Here is a 25,604-nt window from a genome sequence, read left to right as displayed (position 1 = left end):
GTTGAGGGCGAGGACCAGTTCAACCAAACGAATGAGTGTAGGTGGAAGGATACCACTGGGGACGTCAGGAGAGGAAGAAATGGAGGGCTTGGAGGCCCTGGTCATGGCGGATGGAGGTGTAGAGGGACTGAATGTCCATGGTGAAGATGAGGCATTGGGGCCAGAGAAACAGACGTCTTGGAGGAGGTGGAGGGCGTGCGTGTGTCTCGAACCTATGTGGGGAGTTTGGTAAGATACGGTGAGAGAACTTGCAAGGGGTCCAGGCAAGAAGCCCTCAAAAAAAATTGATGCAACTTGCACTTAGCCCAAAAAAGTAAGATTCAGCCTTTTCTTTTCAACTGTAATTTACAAACTTTAACAACAAGTTATGATGTTGGGTGAGCAATCTGAAACAAAAACTTCAATAAGAGCAGGAATTAACCTCTGACCGTAATGAAAGAAACAAATTTAGTTTTATTTTTAAGAAAACAAATACATATTGTCTTTTTTCCTGGGATGGACAAGCATATTTGGAAATGTCTTTCTTTTTACTGTAGCCTCAAATATGGTTTGAAGATGTTCTCTGCTGCTGGAAATCTTTATGGCATCAACAATAGCATAGCACAAAGTCAACCAATAGGACAAAGATAATAAGAGGGTACTATCACACCAACCTTTTTAATTTAGCGAACTCATCCTAACAAAAGTTAAATTGCCTAATCATTACATGAAGCACAAAAGGATAAGATCATTCAAAAAGCTGGAGTATTGTACAATATCCAACTTCTAATAAATTTACAAACCTGTTTCATCCATCATTATCTCTCTCTCTCACACTCACACACTGCCTTAGGTTTAATTTTAAGATTATCATCGTGTACAAAGAAACATTTCCTGATACCAGCATGTTCCTCCCTTTATACAAGTGTCTGGTCTCCATTCTGCACTTGCAAAGCTTCAAGGAAGTAAATGGAAAATTTTGATCCAAAAATAAACTACGTGCGCTACTTTATTTTAAAAATGAACATTTGCTTTATTCAATGTTTTTAATTAAAAGGATTAAATGAAATCAAATTATTGAAAAAATTATTTTTTAAACTGATCAAAAATTTAAATGTACAGATTACAAAATCTAAGATTTATTAGAGATTGTTTTTGCTGAAAAACAGTATGTGACCTGGCTTGTAAGATAAACTAATCAATTTCTCGATTATCCCAAGCTGCAGACACAGTAAAAACAATAAAATGAACAACTACAGTTGATATTTACGAAAGGCTTTATAAATGGCTTTAAATGACATCAAGTCGAAGATGTAGCAAAAGAAAATCTGGAATGTACAACATTGATTAAGAATGAGGTAACCACAGTGAACAGTCTCAAATGGCAGGGATCAAGGGGTTGAGGGAGTATACAGCCACGTCTACCACTTGATAAATTTTTAATGATATACACAAGATGGTTCGAACATAGGCTGGGTTAAATTGGCTTATGTCAGACTGTAAACATGAGGTTCTATTATCATGAGAAAAAAGTCACAAGACCGTACTGCCGCACAGTTCATATTTCATCAAATCGATAAATGAAATTCTGCTCTGTTCTTCTTCATTGCACTCAGTAAATTAGCAGGAGGGAAAAAAAGGGAAATCTCGGGGGAGTCCAAGACCAGCAAGTTGCACTACTGAAATTTTCTAATTTGAGGTAAATTAAATAAGAGATGGATACAATTGAATCAAATTGTTGACAGAGTCTTATGGAATTATCATAAAACTAGATTTAGTCCCATTAATGTGGCAGCTTTTAAAAGCATTTACAATGCATGCTTGTAATGAAAATGTCAGGTAGGTAAAGTGAAACAGTGATGAGCTGTTATTATTACAGGTACACCACACCCAGAGGGACTAATTCAAATGTTTATCGAAAATATTTAAATCAATGAATCAAACTTCAATCACTTTTCAAAATCACATTCCACATTTTAGGTGTAGTTAAATGTAGGACATGAATGAATATCATGTTTGGGATTTATTTTAATTTGCGAATCTTGCTCATCATTTTCTTCTTTCTGGATTTGGGAAGATGCTAGCATTGAACACAGATGACCTTCTGGTACCTTATTCAAGTTGTCATTCTGTGTGTGTGAGGAAAAATACTGAATGCTGTCAAAAGACTTGATATATTGGATGTATTTGCACTCCATACTTATTATTTGATGTCTCTGCACATAGACTATACCAGCAGTGGTCACTGGATCTCAACCAGGAAAGGAAACTCCAGCTGAAATTTTTTTCTCCAAATTGAAAATGTTGCAACCCAACTGCTAGTCAGTCAAGATCAGCTACACTAGCACTAGCTTGCAATTACTGCACTTGATTGTTTATGAAAACCAAATGGTTCTTATTCATGAAGCCACCTAGGGAACAATGATAATTATCTTATTTTATGACTGGAATGCTTGGGGTATGCTGCAAGCAAAGTAAGATAATCTGTGCTGAACTTTGGTGAGCTTTCCAAAAGGTCACATGTGGGGAACGTGGGCAAGAGAAAAGAGCTGGTCTTCCCACTCGCCTTGAGGCTTTATCTACTATTAAAGGACAGCAGACAAGAATCAATCAGCAGCTTTTCTCTAAAGGCAAACAAAGTAATTAATTGCTGATTTGCTTCCAAGCTCCCTCTGGCTATTTACAGGAATGATCTGGGACGAAACACCAGTCGGTTTTGTAGGATGGACAAACACTTTGGCATCCCATTTAAGTTAGCTCAGCAATCAGAACTGCAAAGGTGAGAATGAATCTCTCTAATCTGCCACATTACCCTCGTAATGCTCGACTTCCATCATTGTGGGGAAGTTTACCACTCCTACTCCCCCAACCCAAATGTTCACCAACCAGCAAAATTCATACATCATGAAGCATTGCAAAGGAGTGAAAACCGACCACAATAGAGCTCTGCTTCTCTCTCTTGATCTTTGCACACAAGGAATATATACTCCCTAGAGACATCAGTTAAGAAAATCAATTACAGTGTGTTAATTTTAAAAAGAAAACCAACAAATTACATACATGTTCCCTTACTTAAAATTTGACAAACTCAGCTTTCAAAGCTCACATAACTGGTGATATGGAGCCATTGTATAGGCAAAGTTCCATGTGCAGATGGAGTGTTACTGAGAAATGTTAGCAATGAATGGATTAATGTCTAATGACATTTCTCATGTTATACAGTTTAGTTCCATCAAAAATTCAAACTTTGCAAGTATTTAAGTCAGTAGTAATAGTGCCTTCCTCTATGGGCAACATTGAAGGCCACTGTTTAAAGATTTGAATCTACTACACTGTAATAACTGTACTACTCCACTACATTTGACATTATCAACTTAGATGAATGACTAAAATCCTACATGCCCAAACCTCAGCTAAGTTTTGGTTTTGGCGGTTTCTGCTTGTCAAGGAAAGACAGATATCTGTATAGGGACTGGAGATCCAGTCACACTTCCCTGTCAGCATCAAAAGCTCTCAAATCAGGTAACTATAGGTTAGAAGGTCTCTTTCTGTTCACGAATACAACTTAATCAATGCCAAAAAAGCACCCCATTGTTAGAATAGCACAACTCTTCCCCCATCAGACTTCTTATGATCTGAGAGTTAATTATGTCACATTCAGATAATTCCATGCTGTGAATGACATGGTGCAGTGACAAAACTGAGTTTAATTCATTTGAAATATAAAACGTTATTTCAACTGTCAGAACAAGACGACTATGTTGATTTCAATCTGCTCTGGATGCAAAATTGAAATTTTAGACATGAAAACTGTGTGTTAAGTTCCAATGATAGCTCAGGAAACACAGTTATTGAGGCTCACTGACCAAAGATCTCCAATAGTGAATCTTGGTTTATGTTAAGTTAATTCACATAACTGGAGTGACATGTAGACATGTAGATATGGATGGCAGATTTCCTTCCTGAAATGATATTTAGTGAGTCAGATGGGTGTCTTCAAAAAATGACATGATAACCATTAGGCCAGGACTTTATTACAAGTTTTTTAAAAATTGAATCAAATTTCATTGTCTGTCCACAATGGGATTCAAACCCAGTCCACAAAACATTGGCCTGCTGTTCTAGATTGCTGTTCAATGATGTTAGCACTGTGTCAACATCTCCTAAAGTGTCAGTGTTGTGTGGCAAGTCAATTTTTATATGCTGGTGTGGCTTAGAGCTATGGAAAGTGTTGACAGAGGTTCAAAGTTCTTTCTATCACGTGGCTGACCAAGAATCTTCATATTCTTGTTGCCTCTCACTTGTGTATTTTGGAAGGATTTACATTTTAACACTCAACTGCCTTGATATGAATACACCTTCAGTGAGCATCAAGTCATGGGTTGGAACTTGAAACCAAAGTTTCTGACTCAGAGGCAAGTTTGTTACCTTCTGCTTCATAAGACCTCCACGCACTTTAAAGATACAAAAGAAGAACACATTCTTTAAAGGAAAAAAAAGCCTCCTTATGTGTTCCTTTCCTGCAGTTGAATGTGTACACTTCCAATTTCCCAAACCAATCAACAATATTGGTACCATGGAATGGAAGCACAAGCTGCATTCATCTGATAAAACATTTTTTTTAAATTGTCATGCTTGGAGATTGGAAATGCATCTTAATGCAATATCTGATATGCATCAGACTTCCTTGCATTCCATACCCACCTTTTCTCTGCATCAGATACTTATGGCCCATTAAAAACAAAATGAATAATCGTTTCATATTACTTATTTGCTCAGAGGGTGCCATGTGACTAATGAAGGGCAATAATCTGGGCTAAATCTGAAGCAAGGTGTCAGACACAAAAGACCTTCTGCATTATACAATTCGAAGTGACAGAACTTAGCGAGTATAATGGTGATCGGAGTATCAGAAAAGCTAGCAAATTACTGAATTAACTACACAGAGAGGGTCGTGAAGTTCAACTTCAATGAGGTACAGTAGTTTATAGGTTGAGAACAATATTATTTGCTCTTTTCTGTGAATAAATACAAGGATGCTACAATGAAATACCTACAGCAACTGAAGACATTAAAGTTTTTTTTTACATGTCATCATTAGCACAGTATTTGAAACTGCTAATGTTTCTTACAGACACTAATCTCTATAAATTCTTACTGATTTTTCAAGGTCTGTAATATCCATAATGGGTACCACCATACAACTATGTTCTGTTTCACTATTCAGTTTTGCAAAGACCCACAAGAGTATAAGTGTTCTGTCATTTTGGTCAGACAGACAGCAAGATACAACAATGTTTTGAACTCCACACTCTCAGTTCAAACATCCTTTAATTTTTCATTAAATTCCTCATTATCCAGGTTACAAAGATCATTTTGCAGTACAATGAGCAATGTTTATCACACGCTAATTTGAAACACAAAATTGAAAATAGAATGACTTTAGGCATCTTTCATTTGCATTTGATGTTCAGATATATGTGGTAGTCTCAATCTTTCACGTATAGTATTTTCTTTCACTTGCTCAATAATACCACTCTCAAGAGTTCTTAGTTATGTAGATGGTAACTTTTTTGATACATACTGCATATTATTGGCACTCATGCATGTGATATATATCACTTATTCCTAAACATTTATATTGTTGCAAAGGCACAACACTTTGTACAATTGTACAATACACTCATAACTTCTGCATTAGTATTTTCACTTACTCATAGCTAAAATCTTAAGCATCATCGGGTTTGTACAGTCCTGAAATTACTGACAATGCAGAAGGCGGTCATTAAGTCAATGACAGCTCTCTGTAGAGCAGCTCAGTCAAATCCATTCCCATTATCCCAGTATCTAGGAAGATTATGGCAAATTCTTACTAATTTCAACTGTAGGAGCTGAAAACTCCTTCTGTACCATGGTCCTCAAGGTACACATATGTACCCTGAAGTTCTGAAATGGCACAGATACATAATCTTTGAAATCTGCGTTACTGGTAGATAGGATGGTTAAGAAGGCCTTCATTGCTCAGATCTTTGAGTATAGGAGTTGGGACATCAGGTTCAGGATGATGGTGAGGTCTCTTCTGAAGTACAGTCTGCAGTTCTGGTCGCCCTGTTATAGGAAATTATTATTAAACTGGAGAGAGTTCAGAAAAGATTTACCACAATTTTGCCAGGAATGGAGGGTTTGAGATATAGAAATAGATTGGAAAGGCTGGGACTTTATTCACTGAAACTTAGGAGCACGAGAGGTAACCTTATTGAGGTTTATAAAATCATAATGGATATAGATAAGGTGAATGACAAGGGTCTTTTCCCTAGGGTGGGGGAGTTCAAAGCTAAAGGGCCTATTTTTAAGGTGAGAGGAAAAAGATTTAAAAAGCAAATGAGGGGCAACTTTTTTCCCCCACAGAGAGTGCTTTGTGTACGGAATTAACTGCTCGAGTAAATGGTGGATGAGGCTACAGTTACAATGTTGAAAAGACATTTGGATAACTTCATGAATAGGAACGGTTTGGAGGGCCATGGGCAAAGTGAAGGTAGGTGGGACTAATTTAGACTTTCGGAACGTGGTCGGCATGAACTGGTTGGACCGAAGAGTCTGTTTCCATGCCGTTTGACTCTATAACCTTGCTAATAACTTATTTAAACTATTAACTTTAATTAATGCCCCTAGATCACCTCTATTATTAATTCAGTTACTGCTATAATTACTCCAAACAGTTGCTATTTGAATGAATGTCCTAGCTAAGAAACAAGGAAAGTTACTCAGCAACCACGTAGCTGTTTCCCAACAATTTGTTTTAATGCATGATCGTCACTTACAAACCCACATGCTTCTTTGTACTCTCACTCTATAACCCACCCTTTTATCCTTGCCCCTGGTATTATTATGATGTCATTCTGTGACCTAGTTTTTTCCTCCTGCTGGTTTCACTGTGCTTTTCCTCTCTAATCTAGCGTCCTCGTTTGCTGGTCTTGGTGTAAAATATAATTTAAGTTGCAGTGCTAAGGAAGAATAGTGGGATATTTGCTAAAGATGTCAGCTGAGGATATAATGAAGTAATATTTGGGAAATTTCTAGCTTTTTTGGTCAGAGTTATGCTTGGCCACTCAGGAACAAAGATAATTAATGGCTTTATTAAAAAAAGCTCAGGAGAAGTATTTGGCCCAGATTTTGATGCAGCAAAGCAACAACCATTCATTTCACTGATTGTCACTAACAATGTTTTCTTGTGCTTCTCAGCTGAGACTTGTACTAATGAAGTTTCTGATCTTCACAGCACCCTTCACTGGGAATCTGTGACATCTGTAAACAGGACAAGAACTGTTTCTGTTGTTGCAACTTGCAGGATTTAAAATTCAAGTGTGCCATTTTGTGGGCAAGGAATTGAAATGTGCTGTTATCTCACATCAATCAAGGTGTTGTATGCAGCACATAAACTTTGAACTGACTGTTGATCTTCATGATTACAATTGCAGCTGATTGCTGATGTTCGTGAGGCTAGCAAGAGATACTTACTTTTTTAATCAGCTTGCTCAGACATGTAATGACATACCTCTAGAATAGGTGGGATATGAACTCAGAGATTGCGACACTATCACTGAGCCACATGACCAGTGCACTTCCTAAAACTCGCATGCACCCTCTCAAGGAGGAAATACCTTCTGGCTGCAAATGTTATAAATGTATCCTTCAGAAGAAATAAAGAGTAACAATGGAGCAGTGCATCAGAGACAGGGTTCCTAGGTTCTCAGATACATCACTGGAGCCGGGGGAGTTGAAAGGACGACAGTGGTCATGTTTCTATAGGCTGTCCAGTAAATGAGAGCAGATAACTGGAGGTCAGTGGCAGCAATGCTACAAAAAGTTCAATGATTTCACAAGCAGTTTAAGTTGGTGAACGCACCCAACAAAGAGACAACCTCACGGGGTATCCTTCATCATTCACCCATTAGGAATCAAGATTCCCTTCTAACACGCATATGATGTATTTCACCTTCACACACTTAACATGTCTATAAGCCACACCTACATTCTTCCAATTATTCAGTTATGTTAGTTGGCCAAACATAATCCAAAACATTCACTGACACTTTGCACTCTCTGACAGGGCAAGATGATCTATACAGGAGGAAAATAACAGACAGCAAACGGGGATAGGCACAACTGCATTGTTTGACTTCCTAGGAAGTCACTGTACAAAATAATTACCATTGCAGTGACTGAAGCCATTGTGACCAGCATTGCTGCAATCATCCGGGATTAAGGTTATTTTCCTATCATGTACATTTTCTCAAATTGTACTTCATATATGTCTGCGATCTGGTATGAAGTTCAAGCTGGTGTGACCATATTCCTGCATTCTATCACTCCGATTCCTGCCTTCCACATCACAATCTTCCCTTTCTACATGTATGCTTACGGTTACTCCAGCTGCTGCCTGATGATAACAGGCAAGAAGTGTGGACATCTGAGGAAGAAGAACTATAGTCAACTTACAAATCTCCGTTTTTGCCAGTCCAGGTACACGTACTGTTAGAAGGTACTATCGAAGCAGCAAACAATGTGTTTCAATGTGGGCTGTAGCAGGGCAGAGTAAAGGATAGCGAATGTGCCAGTTCACTAGAGGGAGGCTTCAAATTAATTTTGCTGCAAACAATTCAGGGAAGGACTTTAATAGAGCAGCAAACGAGAAAAGATTGCTGGGAATGTACACAATAATACTTGGTATATTTACAGATCTGCCACAAATAAGATTCAAGCCATCGAAGAGAAGGAAGGTTGGCACAGAGCTTGCAGCCCATTCTTTCCAGTATGGAAACAATGACCAAGTACACAATGGCACTTGTGGACACGATTTGGAGATGCCTGTGTTGGACTGGGGTGTACAAAGTTATCACCTGATGAAGGAGCGTCGCTCCGAAAGCTGGTGTGCTTCCAATTAAACCTGTTGGACTATAACCTGGTGTTGTGTGATTTTTAACTTGTGGACACAGCTGCGATGCAGAAGCTGGTCCATTAACCAAGCCTCAATCTATGCTAATATGTAACCACAAAACCACAAGCCCTAATTTTACATAATTTCTTTGTTTGTGGGACCTTATCAGACACCTTCCGAAAGCCCATAAGACCAAATTTATTTGCTCCTCATCTACCCTGCCAGATAGACCCTCAAAGATTTTGAAATGTTATTTCCATGGCATAAAAACATGCTTAATCATATTACGTTTTCTAAGTATCTTGTTACCACTTCTCAAATAGCAGATTCTGGCATTGTACTTACTACTGATGTCAGGATAACTGTTTCTTTTTTCCATCACACAGGATGGTAACTGCATTGGATGCAGCCATTTGGCCCATTTCAATAAATCATTAGTGTCACCGATGAAAGCAATTATTTATTTGGAACTTCACTGTGGGATATAGGTAAATTAATGTTACTTCTGCAGTTCTGCAATTCTGCAATTATAATTTCTGATACAAAGTAAATGAACTCACACCAGTGTGGGGTTGTTTCGGCCGGGAGCTGAGTCAACAAGAATGGAAACTATGTGGAGGAAGTATATAATTGTTTTTGTATTAGCTAAAATTGTATGCCAGCATGAAACGTGACTGCAAGACAATGGTAGATATTATGGGCAAATAGACAAGATGTTGTGAGGGGATGAAGTTAGGCCAGATACGCCTAGTAGGTATGAACATCTGTTTCCCACTTTTACAGAGACACAGGAACAAACCCCAATTAAAGAGGTCATAGGGATCAGAGTGGCTTCGGGAGAAGTCCAGATGGAAAGAGTAGATACTGATGAAGAAAGAATATGCCTAACAATGACCTGCAGTGGGATGAGGTCAAATGGCCTTGTGAGGCCAGAAATAAGCATTTTGTCACAGACAAGGCCGAATAAGGCAAGAGATAAACAGGAGTAGGGAAGTGGAGGATGTAAACGGGGGGGAAACAATGAAATAAGAAAAAAAATGTAGGAACCAAATTATATAAATATCGAGTATTTGTTGAACTCTGTTTTTGTCCCTGCCTTGTGGACATCACACCCACTTGCAAGTGTAAAATAAATGACACTACTGATTCAGATCTTGTCTCGGACTGAAATTATTGAAGTGTGTGAGCATTGTTTCTCACAGTTGGAGTCTCGTCCGGGATTTTCTTCCATCGCCGGGGGGAGTGGCTGGCCCTGGACACTGGGAAGACACGTCCCGTTCCCCATTGAGGAGCTGTCTCGTGTCCTGATTTGGTCCGCTCCCTTGGGCGACTGGTACGGATCCCACAAGAGAGACATCTGAATCAGACAGTGATAGGAGCTCAATAGAAAATACGGCGAAAAGGGGCCAGGCAACTCTGTGCACAGACCAAGGTAAGAAAATTGACTTTTAAGTATTGCCTTGGTAGCCGGGATTGAGTTTTAATAGTTAATAAGGGACTAATGAAGGAACTCAATATGGGTTGTGCCGTGGAAAAGGAAAAAGCCTCCGGGAAAACAAAAGAAGAAAAAGGCAATGGAAATGGAGGCGAGTCCATACCTCCAGAAAGTCCTTTGGGCAGGATGTTGTGGAATTGGCAAAATAATACTTGTACAAGGGAAAAAGATGATTAAATATTGTTGCTTTGTATGGACTAAGAAATCCATTCTTCGTCCCGCCATCTTCTGGCCAAAGTACAGGTCGGCAAAGACTGGGTTTGTAAATATCTGAATTTATATGTCAATGTGTGAGAGAGAGAAAATGAAAAGAGCTGTACAGCTGGGAGAAAGTTTAACCCTTTGTGATTTGGTTTGAATGAACATTTGTTTGTTGGTGATTGAATGTTTGCGTTTTATTCCCTGGAGCTTGTGTTCCAGGACTGTTTTGAATCTGATTTTTATTATGGAAACTTAACATGATTTCTTTTAAGGTTAAGGATTCTATAGAGATTATGAAAAAAAGAATGATAACTCCTGTTCTTTTTACAGATCATGACTGCCTTATTATCAGTTTCTAACTAATCTCTTATCTTTACATAAAAGCGATTTATGGAGGACAGTTGAAGTTTCAGTTCAACATTAGATTGTAGTAAAAACAAAATTCTATGGTTAATATCTGTGACCTTGGATTCGGCCATTGTTCATGCATTAGAAGTTTTTTTTTAAACTTGAATAGACAAATTCTTTTAAGGCAGCCTCTGATTATTTCACAACCTATAGTATTGTAATTGAGCAATGATTGGTCAGGACTACTCAAGAAAACTAATTTTGGATTTAAATTAAGGGACTAAAACTGGGTGATTACAGTGGATTTCAAAATTGAGAATTATATGCATTTTACATTTTAAATATTGAATACTGAATAAATGAACATAAATATATAAATATATTTACAAGTTAGGAACAGGCTTTAAAAGTTAGTCAAGCATGAATTGATGAATTGGTGTTTGAAGTTATGGGGAGCTAGAAATAGTGCAATATTTCTTTAAGAAAGAAAAAAAACAGGGAAGAACGTAACGACTTATCCCCTTCGGGAGGTACCAATAGGGGACAAAGAGATTGGGTTTGTAAGTGCCCCCCTCACTAGTGGGGAGGTCAGAACATTTAAAAAGGAGATGAAGGTCCTGGTTGAGGATCCGGTGGGGTTGTCTGAACAAATTGATCAATTTTTGGGGCCCAGTCTGTATACGTGGGCTGAGTTAATGTCTATTATGAATATACTATTTACTGGGGAGGAAAGGGGACTTATACGAGGAGCAGCCATTAAAATATGGGACAGGGAACACCCGATTGGAGATGGGGATGCTGGACAGGGAGAGGTAAAGTTTCCCCTCAGAGATCCCCAGTGGGAAAACCAAAACCCGGAGCATAGAGAAGAAATGAGGGAATTGAAAGACCTGATTCTAAAAAGAATAAGAGAGGCAGTTCCGAAGTCACAGAATCTGACTAAAGCCTTTGAAGTTAGACAGAGAAAGATGAGACTCCCTCAGCTTTCTTGCAAAGATTAAGGTACTCAACGCGAAAACACTCTGGAATGAACCCTGAGGACCCAGTAGCACAGGGTCTTTTGAAAGTACATTTTGTGACAAAGGCATGGCCAGACATACAGAGAAAGATACAGAAGATAGAAGGGTGGAGTGAAAAACCATGAGATGAATTGTTAAGAGAGGCAGAGAAAGTGTTTGTAAAGAGGGAGGATGAGAGACAAAAACAGAAGGTGTAAATGATGGCAGCTACGGTTGATGAGGTAGTTAAGAAAAGAATGGAACAAATAGTGAGCAACCGGAGCGGCGGGTGGCAGCATGTAGGACAGAGAGGAAGAGGGAGAGGGAGAGGACAAGGGGGAGCATTTGATAGAGGGTTCGAGCGACAGGGGCAGAGATGGAGGTCTCCACAGGCAGGATGCTATTATTGTGGGAAGAAAGGGCAATTCCGCTTATGAATTTTGATGAAGAATAGGGGTGTCAGGGGTTCCTGCCCTTGGGGGCCCACAGTAACCCTTGATAAACCTGAAGGTGGGACCCTGTAGGGAAGAGGTAGTCTTCCTAGTAGATACGGGGGCAGCACGGTCATCGCTGAATTTTAAACCAAAGAAAGTAGAAATGTCGACACGGTCAATTACTGTTCGGGGGTAAAAGGGGAAGGATTTACTGTTCCAGTATTTGAACCTATGATGATAGAAGATCCAAAGGATAGGGTCACAGGGGAATTGTTGTATATCCCTGATATAGGAAGTAAATTACTAGGGAGAGACTTAATTATCCTCTTAGGACTGGAGATTGGAATTCAGGAAAAAGAATTAGTTGTACAAATGGCAATGTTGACAGAGGATGTGGAGAGAGAGAGAGATAGACCCTATTGTATGGGCTAGGGAAGGGAATCATGGAGGACTACAGATCCCTCCCCTTGAAATAAATTTAAAAGGAAAGGGGACATTGTCTGTGAGCGACAATATCCTATTTCCATAGAAGGTACACGAGGACTGCAGTTAGTAATTGAGGGACTGATTAGAGATTAAGTAAGATCCCCCATGACCACAAATGGTTTCGTGTGATAGATTTAAAGGATGCCTTTTGGGCTTGCCCCTTGGCAGAGGAAAGATTTAGGACTATCCCCCTATGAAATCTTATTTGGATTACCTAACCTGGGAACGAATGGAGAATTGCCAATATCCGAAACTAAAGATTTGTTTTTAAAGAAGTATATACTGGGCTTGTCCTCCTCTTTATCTTTCCTCAGGAAACAGGGTTTATTGGCACAGACTCCACCCCTTGAATTCACTGTTCACCCCATCCGGCCGGGCGATTGGATCTTAGTAAAATCATGGACAGAGACTAAATTGCAGCCGGACTGGGAAGGGCCGTACCAGGCTCTTTTGACACAAACGGCAATAAGGATGGCGGAAAAAGGCTGGACTCATTACACTCGGATCAAAGGGCCTGTGGACCCTCCAGTTGAGGAAGAAGTCTGGACAGCCGAATCAACGCAAGACCCGCTGAAACTCAGACTAAAGAGACTTTGAGTAACTGATTATACAGTGGCGACGCGAGCACGGGATTATTTCTGTAAGATTGTATATTAAGTCTTTTTGTGTTTCAGCATGATGTTTAGAATACTGGGAATGCTTAGAGTTATGATGCTAGCCCTCTTAGTATTGGGATTTTGTCAAATATCATTTTCATATGTATTATTAACAGTTCCTGAGTCTGATAATCCACAAGTAATAGACGCTGATGCATGCAGCTTAGTAAATTGTGGGGATGTAGATAATCAGGGACAGTACCGCAGCTTTGAGACACATCTTAAGTCCTATGGGATGGTACTTGGTATAATGGTCTCGTCACAGTACACCGGGCCCCTTTCCGACGAGCTCGTGATTGTCCCGATAAAAAGTGTAACCCAATATACCTAACAATAAGGAAAACCACATGGCACGAAGCAATTCTGGGGGGGGGGCACCTATGAGATACAATTAAATGAAACATTTGGGATCGAAATGAAAGCAAATGGGAATGATTTCTTGGGCTGTTGTTTTCGAATTAGCATAGGACAGGGAAAATGGGCAGAATTACTGGATAATAAGATACAACTTTTCATCCCTCCCAATGATCCTAAAGTAGTAAAAAGTATAGAGGTAAAGGACTTGAAACAGACCATCGAAATAGAAACTGGGTACGGGGATGCAAATGCCTGGGTTGAATGGGTAAAGTATACTGTAAAAAGTCTGAACAAAAGCAATTGCTATGCATGTGCCTCCGGTAGGCCAGCGGCCCAGGTGGTTCCCTTTCCGCTCGGGTGGAAACGAGACAGGAAGAGCATGAAATGTATGATGATAGCCCTGTATCAGGATGAGACTGCATGGAATGATTGGAATTGTACCTCCCTATCTCGGATGTTCCCTCCCTTGGAGAAGAAAGATGCAAAAGTCCCCCCCACATTTTCCGCCGCAGTTGGAAATCACATGTCGTGTGTGCGTAGACGAGGTACAAGTCGGTCGAGAGATTTGGGGGAAGCTGAAATTATGTACAGAGATTAAGAATGATACCGAAACAAGGAAGGGAGGGAACTACTCAGCACTAAAGGTTCCCCGAGCGGATCTGTGGTGGTACTGTGGAGGCAAAATATTGAGACCCACGCTACCTCCGGATTGGAGAGGGATATGTGCAATTGTACAATTGGCAATTCCATTAATCCTGGCATTTGAGAAGGAAAAGATAGTAGGGAAAAAGGGAAGGGGCAAGAGATTACTGTTAGACACTTCTTTCGATGACAGGATTTATCTCGATTCGGTAGGAGTCCCTAGGGGAGTACCTGATGAATTCAAGGCTCGTAACCAGATTGCAGCAGGCTTTGAGTCAGCTCTCTTTTGGTGGGTAACAATTAATAAAAATGTAGATTGGATAAATTACATTTCCTATAATCAACAGCGATTTATAAATTATACAAGAGATGCGGTTAAAGGAATATCAGAAAGCTTGATGCGACAAGTAGGATGGCATGGGAAAACAGAATAGCCCTTGATATGATTTTAGCAGAAAAAGGGGGTGTGTGTGATGTTAGGAGGAAGCTGTTGTACCTTTATTCCTAATAACACTGCACCTGATGGTTCAATTACTAGGGCCTTAAGAGGATTGACTACCTTAGCAAAGGAACTGGCTGAGAATTCAGAAGTAGACACATCTCTCACGGGATGGCTTGAATCATGGTTTGGAAAATGGAAGGGGGGGGGGGAAAACAATGAAATAAGAAAAAAAATGTAGGAACCAAATTATATAAATATCGAGTATTTGTTGAACTCTGTGTTTTTGTCCCTGCCTTGTGGACATCACACCCACTTGCAAGTGTAAAATAAATGACACTACTGATTCAGATCTTGTCTTGGACTGAAATTATTGAAGTGTGTGAGCATTGTTTCTCACATTCACTTTTCATGCAGAACCACTACAAGATAAAAAGATGTTTTTATGTAGCACAATTATTGTTTTTTGATGGAAGGACAGCAACATCAATGCTTTGCTGTCCTCCCTTTTTATTTTTAACATTAAGTTATCAGTTTTCATCATAGAATCCCTACAGTGTGGAAACAGGACATTGGCCCAACCTGTACACACTGACCCACTGAAGAATATCCACTGAAGAATATCCAACCAGACCCATTCCCCCATCACTCTACATTTACCCCTGACAAATGCACCTAACTGGCACAGCCCTGAATACTATGGGCAATTTAGCATGGCCAATCACCTAACTTGCACATCTTTGGATTGTGGGAGGAAACCAGAACACCCAGAGGAAACCCACACAGACACGAGGAGAATGTGCAAGCTCCACACAGACAGTCATCTAAGGCTGGAATCAAACTTGGATCTCTGGTGCTGTGAGGCAGCAGTGCTAACCACTCTGCCAGTATCCTCTGAGGTAGCCCAACTCAGAAACAGAAGTTGTTTGTCCCACCTTTACAACACCACCTTCCAAATGCGGAATCAGAAATGCATCAGTCTTTGTAACTGCATTGACTTTGCAATGCTCCATACTGTTGGGTACCATCTGCTTTTGGCACCATTACTATGAGTGAACTCCAGTCACTGTAACTGATTCGATTATGTCATCTTGGAGCAAGCATTCAACCTCCTTTTGAACCTGTGCCAACTTTAGAGGGTTATGCTGATAAGGATGTTGCTTAATTGGAACAGTATCTCCTCTATCTCCATCATGCATAATTAGGTTAGTACATCCCAGCTTATTTCCATATATCTCCCATGCGATAGTAATAATTCTTTCCGGACAATTTGATTTTCCTCTGGAAGGTAACTCAATAATTTATCCCAATTTTTGACAACTTTCTCATTCCTCAAATTAAATTGGACAATGTCCAATTCAGAATCCTCTGAACTTGGTTCTCCCCCGTGTTGCAACCAATAACACGGTCTCCTTTGGCTTTCCTTCCCTGTGAAAACACCTTTTGACCATATTCACATGACACACTCAGATTTCATTCTGTCTGGAGTCCTTATCAAATAGTTCACCTCACTCAATTTCCTTTCAAATTGATGAGGTCCACTACACCATGCTTTTAAAAGGTTCACCTGTCGCTGAAGTAACACCAATACCTTATCCCCAATAGCAAAATTGTGAGTTTTTGATTTTTTGGTCTGCTTCCTGTTTCATTGTATTGCTGTGATACTTTTATCTAGCCAACTCCCCCGCTCTATCTAAACGTTCCCAAAAATTTGACATATAGTCCAAATACGTGGTCTCTGAATTTTGACTTCTCAACTACACCTTAATCAATTTTAACGGTCCTTTCACTTCATGCTCAAAAACTAATTCAAATGCACTGAATTTGAACAATTCATTTGGTGCATCTCTGATCACAAAAAGTACAAATGGATTACCTTATCCTAATCATCTGGATAGTCTTGATTATAAGCTGAAAATGTGTTGTTGGAAAAGCGCAGCAGGTCAGGCAGCATCCAAGGAGCAGGAGAATCGACGTTTCGGACATAAGCCCTTCTTCAGGAATGGGCCAAGGATCCGGAGGGAGGTCTGTTGCTGGAGGCTTCGGATTTGTTGTAGGTACTGGTTGTCCTGAAGAAGGGCTTATGCCCGAAACGTCGATTCTCCTGTTCCTTGGATGCTGCCTGACCTGCTGCGCTTTTCCAGCAACACATTTTCAGCTCTGATCTCCAGCATCTGCAGTCCTCACTTTCGCCTCAGTCTTGATTATAAGCCCTCAATATGGTCTTTAATGTCTGATGCCACCATTCTAGTGCTCTCTGTGACACTGGATGGTATGCAATAGATTTGAATTATTTTATTCCTAAGTGTCCATAGCTTCCTTGAATCATTTTTATGTAAAGTTTGACCCTTAATCTGATTGTATCTTTGTGGGTAGTCTGTATCTAGTGATAAATTTGAGTAATTCCCCTACAATCCTTTTAGCTGTGATACTGCGTAATGGAACTGCCTCGGAAAATCTAGCAGACACATCCATTATTGTTAACAAATACTGATTCCCACTTTTTGTTTTAGGTAGGAGTCCTACGCAATCAGTTAAGACTCTTGCAAAAGGTTCCTCAAATGCAGGAATAAGTATTAAGTTGCCAGTTTTATTACTGCCTGTGGTTTTCCAAATACCTGACATGTATGACAAGTCTATCAAAATCCAACTACATCCTTATGCAGTCCAGGCCAATAAAAATGTTTTTGTATTTTAGCTTGAGTTTTTCTCACACCTAAATAATTCTCTAATGGTAGTTATTGCGCAATCTGCAACACCTCCTTTCTATAACCCACAACTTGATGAACATCTGCCCATTTGTCATCTGCCTGAATATGTGATGGTGTCCATTTCCACATTAAGACATCATTTTTAAGATTGTATCCTTGAATGTTAATTTCTTATTTTTTTTGTGTGTATGGTTTTGATAAATTGCTTTAAATTTTCATCTTTCTGCCGCAACTCAGTTAATTTATCTGAGCTAAAGATGTTTGCTGTGTCATCTATCTGCTCCTATTTGTATCAACCATTTGATCAAACAGGGTCTCTGCTAAATCCACTTCAACTTTCTTATCTGTACTCTTTGATCTCTCCCATTTCAACTGGTGACTTCCTGACCTTGCTACCACACAGTCCAGAAAAATCCCAGCATATGTGTCCTGCAATAGTTCAGTTGTCTGAATTTCCACTGGCTTTTCCACCACAGTAGGCAGCACTCCTACCTGTGAACCAGCTATATTGTTAGCAAGGACAAACTATTCCTGGAGCTAAGAGTTTGTCCGGTACTCCTACAACAATTTCTCCACTCTTCTTTGGACACTCTAACCTCACGCTACATAATCGAGCACTTCTTGTCTCACCGTGAATTCCTGTTACTAGCATTTTTTTCTGGCAATAGTCTTTCAGAAGCACATATCTCAACTTTCAATATTACAGATTGAGATGATCTTGTATCTCTTAATATTGTAACCTCTTTACCTGCACCTGACCTATGCGAGTAAACTTTACCTACGCAGTTATATTGTTTAAGATCATCTGGCAAATTTTCTTTAATCAACCTCTAACAAAGTTGTATACTGTAGTGTAGCTTTTCAGCCTCCACTGTACTTTCCATTACCATTCCAACAAAAGTCACTGGCTTATCCTGGTTTCTTACATCTCGCTTCATAGTGCTTCTCCTAACACACCAACACTGTGATTTCATGTGGCCTACTTTAGTGCAGTGCAAACACTGGAGCTTTTTTAACTTCTCTTTCCGCTTCAAGGGTTTTCTTCTTACCCTGTGGTAAGTTACCCTTATGATCTTCACCGAGGTCAAATGTCCCTTTGTACATGAGGCTTTCTCTTTTCCCTAATGTATCCCTCACAAATTGAAAATGATTTTGAGAGCAAAACTTTGACTTATGGAGCAACTGAATCATCAGTCATTTCATTTGCTAACCTTGCCGTTTTAACTCTCTGCTCTTCTACATTCGTTCTCGGTACTTCAGGAAGTGAATTTTTGAACCCCTTCAAAATAATTCTCTCTCCAAGAGTGTCATGATCAGCCATAATCATATTGAATGGTGGTGCAGGCTCGAAGGGCAGAATGGCCTACTCCTGCACCTATTGTCTATTGTCATACGTTTGCTCTATTTTTAATGCATTTATCCACCTATGAAAATTATTTTGTTTGATCCTTTCATACTCAATGTAGGTTTGACCAGGGTCCCTTCTTAGATTCCTGAAATGTTGTCTGTAGGCTTCTCGTACATCCTCATATGCCCCAGATACCTCCTTTGATCATGAGGCAAATACCCCACTAGCTCGACGTAGAAGTTTTGTTTGGATCAACAAAACCCCATGGTCACTGGCCACTGCATTTGTTTAGCCATCTTTTCAAACAAGGTGGAAAAAGACTTCTACATCCTTCTCATCAAATGTAGGTGAGCTTGCAGCATGGGTGGGTACCTGGGCTTCGACATTGTGGCCATTTCGGAGACATGGATAGAACAGGGCCAGGAATGGATGTTGCAGGTTCCAGGGTTTATATCTTTCATTAAGAACAAAGAAGGTGAGGTGTGGCCTTGTTAGTCAAGGATAGTATAATAGTGGCTCAAAGAACTTTTGACGAGAACTTGTCTACTGAGGTAGTGTGGGCTGAGGTTAGAAACGGGAGAGGAGAGGTCACGCTGCTGGGAGTTTTTTTATAGGTCTCCACAGAGTTCCAGGGATGTGGAGGAGAGTGTCGGCAAAACAATTCTGGGTAGGAGTGAAAGGAACAAGTTGTCATTATGGAAGACTTTAACTTCCTCAACATTGACTGGAGATGTTATAACTGTAGTACGTCAGATGGATCAGTCTTTGTCCAATGTGTGCAGAAGGGTTTCCTGACACAGTATGTTGAAAGACCGACAAGAGAGGAGGCCACACTGGATCTAGTGCTTGGCAATGAACCAGGCCAGGTGTTTGATTTAGTGGTAGGTGAGCACTTTGCAGAAAGTGACCATAATTTGGTTCGGTTTAGATTAGTGATGGAAGGGGAAGGGCAATTATAATGCACAGAATGGGGTAGCAAAATGCAGGGGATGGGGAAAATCGAAATATGGAGCTGGTTTTAGGAACAGATATTGAGTGTCCTTGATAGGTATGTCCCGATCAGGCAGGTAGGAAGTGATAAGTAAGGGAACTACAGAAATTACTACAGAAATTGCATTTCTTGTTAAATGGAAGAAGGAGGCTTATGTGACGATGAGACAAGATGGTTCAGATCAGGCGCTGGAGAGTTACAGATTAGCTAGGAAGGATTTAAAGAGAGGGAGTTAAGAAGAGCCAAGAGAGATCAGCAGTCTTTAGCAGGTAGAATAAAGGAGAACCCTAAAGCATTCCATAGGTATGTGAGGAATAAAGGGATAACTAGGGTAGGAATAGGGCCAGTCAAAGACAAAAGGTGCGAAGTTGTGTGTGGACTCTGTGGAGATCAGAGAGATGCTAAACGAATGTTTCTCATCTGTTTTCACTCATGAAAAGGAGAATATTGTAGAGTAGAAGTATGAGATATGAGATTTTAGACTAGAAAGGATCGAGGTTAGTAAGGAAGAGGGGTTATCAATTCTAGAAGAAGAGAAAGTAGACAAGTGCCGTGGGCCAAATAGGATTTATCCGAGGATTCTCTGGGAAGCTAGGGAGGTGGCGTTGGAGTCTTTGGCTTTGATCTTTGAGTCTTTATTGCCTACAGGTTTAGTACCAGAGGACTGGAGGATTGCAAATTTTGAGCCCTTGTTCAAGGAGGGCAGTAGAGATGATCCAGGTAATGATAGACCAGTGAGCCCTACGTCTGTTGTAGGAAACGTTTTGGAAAGGATTATGAGAGATAGGATTTATAATCATCTAGCAAGCAACAATTTGATTGCAGATAGTCAACACTGTTTCTTCAAGAGCAGACCATGTCTTACAAACCTGAGTTTCTTTGAGAAGGAGACTAAGCATATGGATGAGGGTAGGGCAATTGACGTGGTGTACATGGACTTCAGTAAGACCATTGATAAAGTTCCACATGGTAGGCTGTTGAAGAAAATGCAGAGGCATGGGATTGAGGGTGATTAGAAACTGGCTTTCTGTAAGAAGGCAGCTAGTGGTGGTTGATAGAAAATATTCAGCCTGGAGTCCGGCTACTAGTGGTGTGCCGCAAGGATTGGTTTTGGGACCACTGCTGTTGCCATTTTTATAAATGACTTAGACGCAGGCATAGGTGGATGGGTTGATAAGTTTGCAGATGACACTAAAGTCGGTGGAGTAGTGGACAGTGTGGAAGAATGTTGCAGGTTGCAGGGGAACTTGGATAAACTGCAGAATTGGGCCGAGAGGTAGCAAATGGAATTCATTGCAAATAAATATGATGTGAATCACTTTGGGAAGGACAACAGGAAGGCAGAATACTGGGTCAATGGGAAGATTCTTGGTAGTATGGAGAGGGATCTTGAAGTCCATGTACATAGATCCCTGAAAGTTGCCACCCAGGTTGAGAAGTGCTGATAAGAAGGCATACGCTGTGTTATGTTTTATTGTTAGAGGGATTGAGTTCCAGAGCTGTGATGCCATACTGCAAATAAACAAAATGCTAGTGCGGCTGTACTTGGAATATTGTGCACAGTTGTGGTCGCCCCATTACAGGAAGGATGTGGTAGCATTGGAAAAGGTGAGAAGGAGATTTACCAGGATGTTGCCTGGTCTGGAGGGAAGGTTTTATGAAGAAAGGCTGAGACACGTGGGTCTGTTCTCATTGGAAAGAAGAAGGCTAAGAGGGGATTTGATAGTGACATACAAGATGATCAGAGGATAAGGTGGACAGTGAAAACCTTTTTTCCTAGGATGATGACATCAGCTTGTACGATAGGGCATAGGTACAAATTGAGGAGTGATAGATTTAAGGCAGGTTCTTTACTCAGAGAGTGGCAAGGGCGTGGAATGGCCTGCCTGCCAATGTAGTTAACTCAGCAACATTAGGAAGATTTAAACAATCCTTGGATAAGCACATGGATGATGATGAGATAGCGTAGGGCGATGGGCTTAGGTTAGTTTACAGGTCGGCGCAACATCAAGGGCCTAAGGGCCTATTCTGCTGTGTATTGTTCTATGTTCTAAGTAAACCAACCAAAATCAACACCAGATACAAAAGACACTAACACCTACTACTTGCTGCCTTCGAGCCCTGCAATCCTAATTCCAAAATCGGAAGAATAGAACAAACCCCAATCTGTTATGGACCAGACCAGACTCCCTCAAAACATTTCAAGAAAGTAGCCCAGAGCCTAACTTCGCCAGTTGATTCAAGCAGGTATAAATTGGATATTCCAGGAGTGACACAGCTGGTCAAGCCACTTATTTTCAAACAAAACAGAATTTACAGGATTACCAATGAAACACAAACAAAAGAAACAGAATATAGAATAACTTAAGCTATCCGAAAACCCAATTTAATGGTGCGGTTCCAAATACTTGCAACATTCCCCATAAACAGCCCTTGGCAAAATAAGGTAAAATGAAACATAGGTATTACACAAGAGAGATGGTGGAGGGATTCAGCATGAAAGACCTTCTTCCAAATAGCTGTTTCTTGGACCAGTAGCCTCAAACTGACTGCTTGCTTTCAGTGAACAGCCAGACTGCTAAAAGACCAAACCAAAGAAAAACCGGCCACTTCCCATTTGTCATACAAGTGTTTTTTTTTTAAACTTGAAATAAATTTTTCCTGAGGCAGCATCTGTTAGCTATAATCAAACTGGCCCTAAAACCTTTCAGATCTAGACTTTTCAGAATCGCTGCTTTTATGACCTCTCTGAAAGAAAAAGCCAAGGAGCAGCATCATCACAAGGGATTGAGTTTAAAAGCAGAAAGGTCATGTTGTAGCTGTATGGAGTGTTGGTGAGGCTACACCTGGAATACTGCATGCAGTTTTGGTCTCCTTACTTGAGAAAGGATATACTGGCATTACAAGGGGTGCAGAGGAAGTTCATCAGATTGGTTCCAAAGTTGAGGGGGGTTGGTGTATGAGGAGACACTGAGTAGACTGGAATTATATTCATTGGAATTTAGAAGAATGAGGGGGAATTTTATAGAAACACATAAAATTACGAAAGGAATAGATAAAATAGAAGTAGAGAGGATGTTTCCACTGGTGGGTGAAACTTGGAGAAGAGGGCATAGCCTCAAAATTAGAAGCAGCTCATTTAGAACTGAATTGAGAAGGAACTTCTTCACCCAGAAGGTGATGTAGTTGAATGTTCTTAAAGCTAAGATCGATACTTTTTAAAAATAGTAAAGGAATTAAGGGTATTGTATATGGGAGGGTAAATGGAGCTGAGACCACGAATAGATCAGCCATACCCTTATTGAATGGTGCCTCAAAGGGCCAGGTGGCCTACTCCTGCTCCTAGTTCTTATGTAGGGATAATTTCTAATGTGGCTCCATCAAAAAAGTCTTAGATAGCCATTCAGTAGTGTGTATCATGAATTATGCCAGACAATACGACCTTGAGCTTTTAGATAATACTCCATAATGAAACCCTGACTTAAATACTGTAATGCAGAGCAAAAGGGGGAATAATCGACAGTAACTCAAAATTTTGTGCCATGTTTTGCAGCCTAATTCTGTTTACGCTTTAGGGACTCTCCACCAATATGACACACATATCTGGAGAGAAATCAGAGTTAATGTTTTGGGTCCAGCGATCCTTCACATTAACTACCATGGCTGACCCACCTAGCCTGCATAACCCCGAATAACATGGAATTTAGCTTGGCCGATCCACCTAACCTGCACATTTTTACTGAGGGATTAAACAGAAAGAAACCCACGCAAATGCAAGGTGAACGTGCAAACTCCACACAGACGGTCACCCAAGGCTGGAATCAAATCGAGGCAGCATTGCTAACTACTGAGCCACCAGTTAACTAATTTCAATCCCTCATTACATAAATAACTTGTATCTGTACTTGGTAGCTTCACATCAATCTGGTGAAATACTAAGAGCCAATTTGTTAATATGTAGCTAATCAGAGAAAAGCTCATATCCTGCAATTCACACTACTTTAAATATACTTAGGACCAAAATGTCAATGTGTTACTTATGGCTTAAAAAATAGCCCACTTGCCTATGAGTCAGAAGGTCATGGGCTCAAATTCCAGAGGCTTAAGCACTTGGTAGTTCACTGCAATACTGAAAGCATGTTACATCATCACGAGGTCATCTTCTGGATTATCTGTCTCACAGATGGATCTAAAAGATTTCATGACAGTATTTTGAAGAAGGGCATGAAAATGTCCCCAGTGTCCTTGGCAACATTTATCCCTCAAACAGTATAACAAAGAACAGATCTCATCATTTTAATATTACTGTTTGGAGGTATTACTGCTAGTCACAAATTGGTGCTGTGTTGCCTACATTATAACAGTCACTACATTTCAAAAGTTGGTTGTAAAGTACTTTGGGACATCCCAAGTGGTACATTTCAGATAGCCATGGGGCACAGGAGAAAACTAGAACTGAATCTTTATGCATTTTGAAACGCTCATTTACAAAAATACAAATTACAAACATGTATTGCAAACTCGAACCTGCAGTTTCAGTAAGCTACTCTAAGAAGCAATAGGAACTCAAATTAATCTCTAGTTAATGCCCACCATTTCCATAATCACATCATGCTGGAAAAACAAAACATTTCAAGAGTCATGCAACACTCAAAACAGACAACATACAAGGAATACACTTTGCAGCAGCATCCACGGCAAGAATAAACCTCACTGAAAACGGAATAAAATTATTCACATTAAACTCTGCATAGACCTCATAAAAACACTTTCAAATAATTACAATTCAAGATATTCTTAAACTCATGCAGTTATCTGATGCATTCATTAGACTGTGCCTTTCAGTCACTCCCAGATATACATTATTCTTTATCAAGAATTTAATTGCTCTGCAACATTGTTAAAAATCACCAAGTACTAAAATATTTTAAATGTTTTCTTACCCAGAAACTACCAATCCATTGCATGAGTGTGCCTCACATAATATTCCTCCCTCATCATATTGTAACTGGCTTGCAGCTCCAATACGGTTCTGTTGGAAATAAAAGACCTGATAGAACATCAAATAAAGCATTCTGAATGCAACATATTCAAATATCATGTTCACAAAACAATTCCTGGACATGATATTTAGTGAAAATTGTCAAAATAAAGCTGCCAGTGGTGTGCAAATGTATTCCACAGAAGACTATTGTAGCTTTCTAGAGACAATATAAAATAGAGTTTGAGTGTGCTAATGTATAACAACCAGCCAAATGTTAATAATTATGCACTGACTTGATCAACGTTGACAATTTACAAGTGTCACTAACATACAAGTCTGCCTTAGGAAACTTTGCAGGACAGAAAGAGAATAGGACACAGAACTGCTTGGGAAGAAACTTGGGCCGGGAGAAAGAAAAACTGCTACAGAAATATTTAGAGGAGTTTGAAGATGAAATCAAAGATGCTTTTGAAAGTAACATTAGCAGTTAATGGCAAAACGGACCAAAAAGTCAAACTCTGATGGTGACAATGGAGAGAACAAAAAGATCTGTACACTATTCCAGAGTCAAACGTCTGGTGTATTTTGAGCATATGG

At 39.9% G+C, this 25,604-nt stretch overlaps 1 protein-coding gene across 1 annotated transcript in view; it reads right to left on the bottom strand.

Moving 5' to 3' along the window:
* The window catches only part of fbxw8 (F-box and WD repeat domain containing 8), a 169,995-nt gene that overhangs the window by 122,516 nt on the left and 21,875 nt on the right, over window positions 1-25,604 (bottom strand). The window contains exon 4 of the mRNA XM_043715860.2: window positions 24,967-25,055. Coding sequence (XP_043571795.2) covers window positions 24,967-25,055 — 89 coding nt within the window. The remainder of the gene's footprint in view (window positions 1-24,966; window positions 25,056-25,604) is intronic.

Source organism: Chiloscyllium plagiosum, unplaced genomic scaffold (assembly GCF_037043375.1).
Source record: "Chiloscyllium plagiosum isolate Xiang-an unplaced genomic scaffold, Cpla_swu_hap1 HiC_scaffold_24, whole genome shotgun sequence".
Taxonomy (NCBI): domain Eukaryota; kingdom Metazoa; phylum Chordata; class Chondrichthyes; order Orectolobiformes; family Hemiscylliidae; genus Chiloscyllium; species Chiloscyllium plagiosum.
The sequence above is the reverse complement of the archived record's forward strand: the minus strand, read 5'-3'. Positions and strand labels throughout refer to the sequence as shown.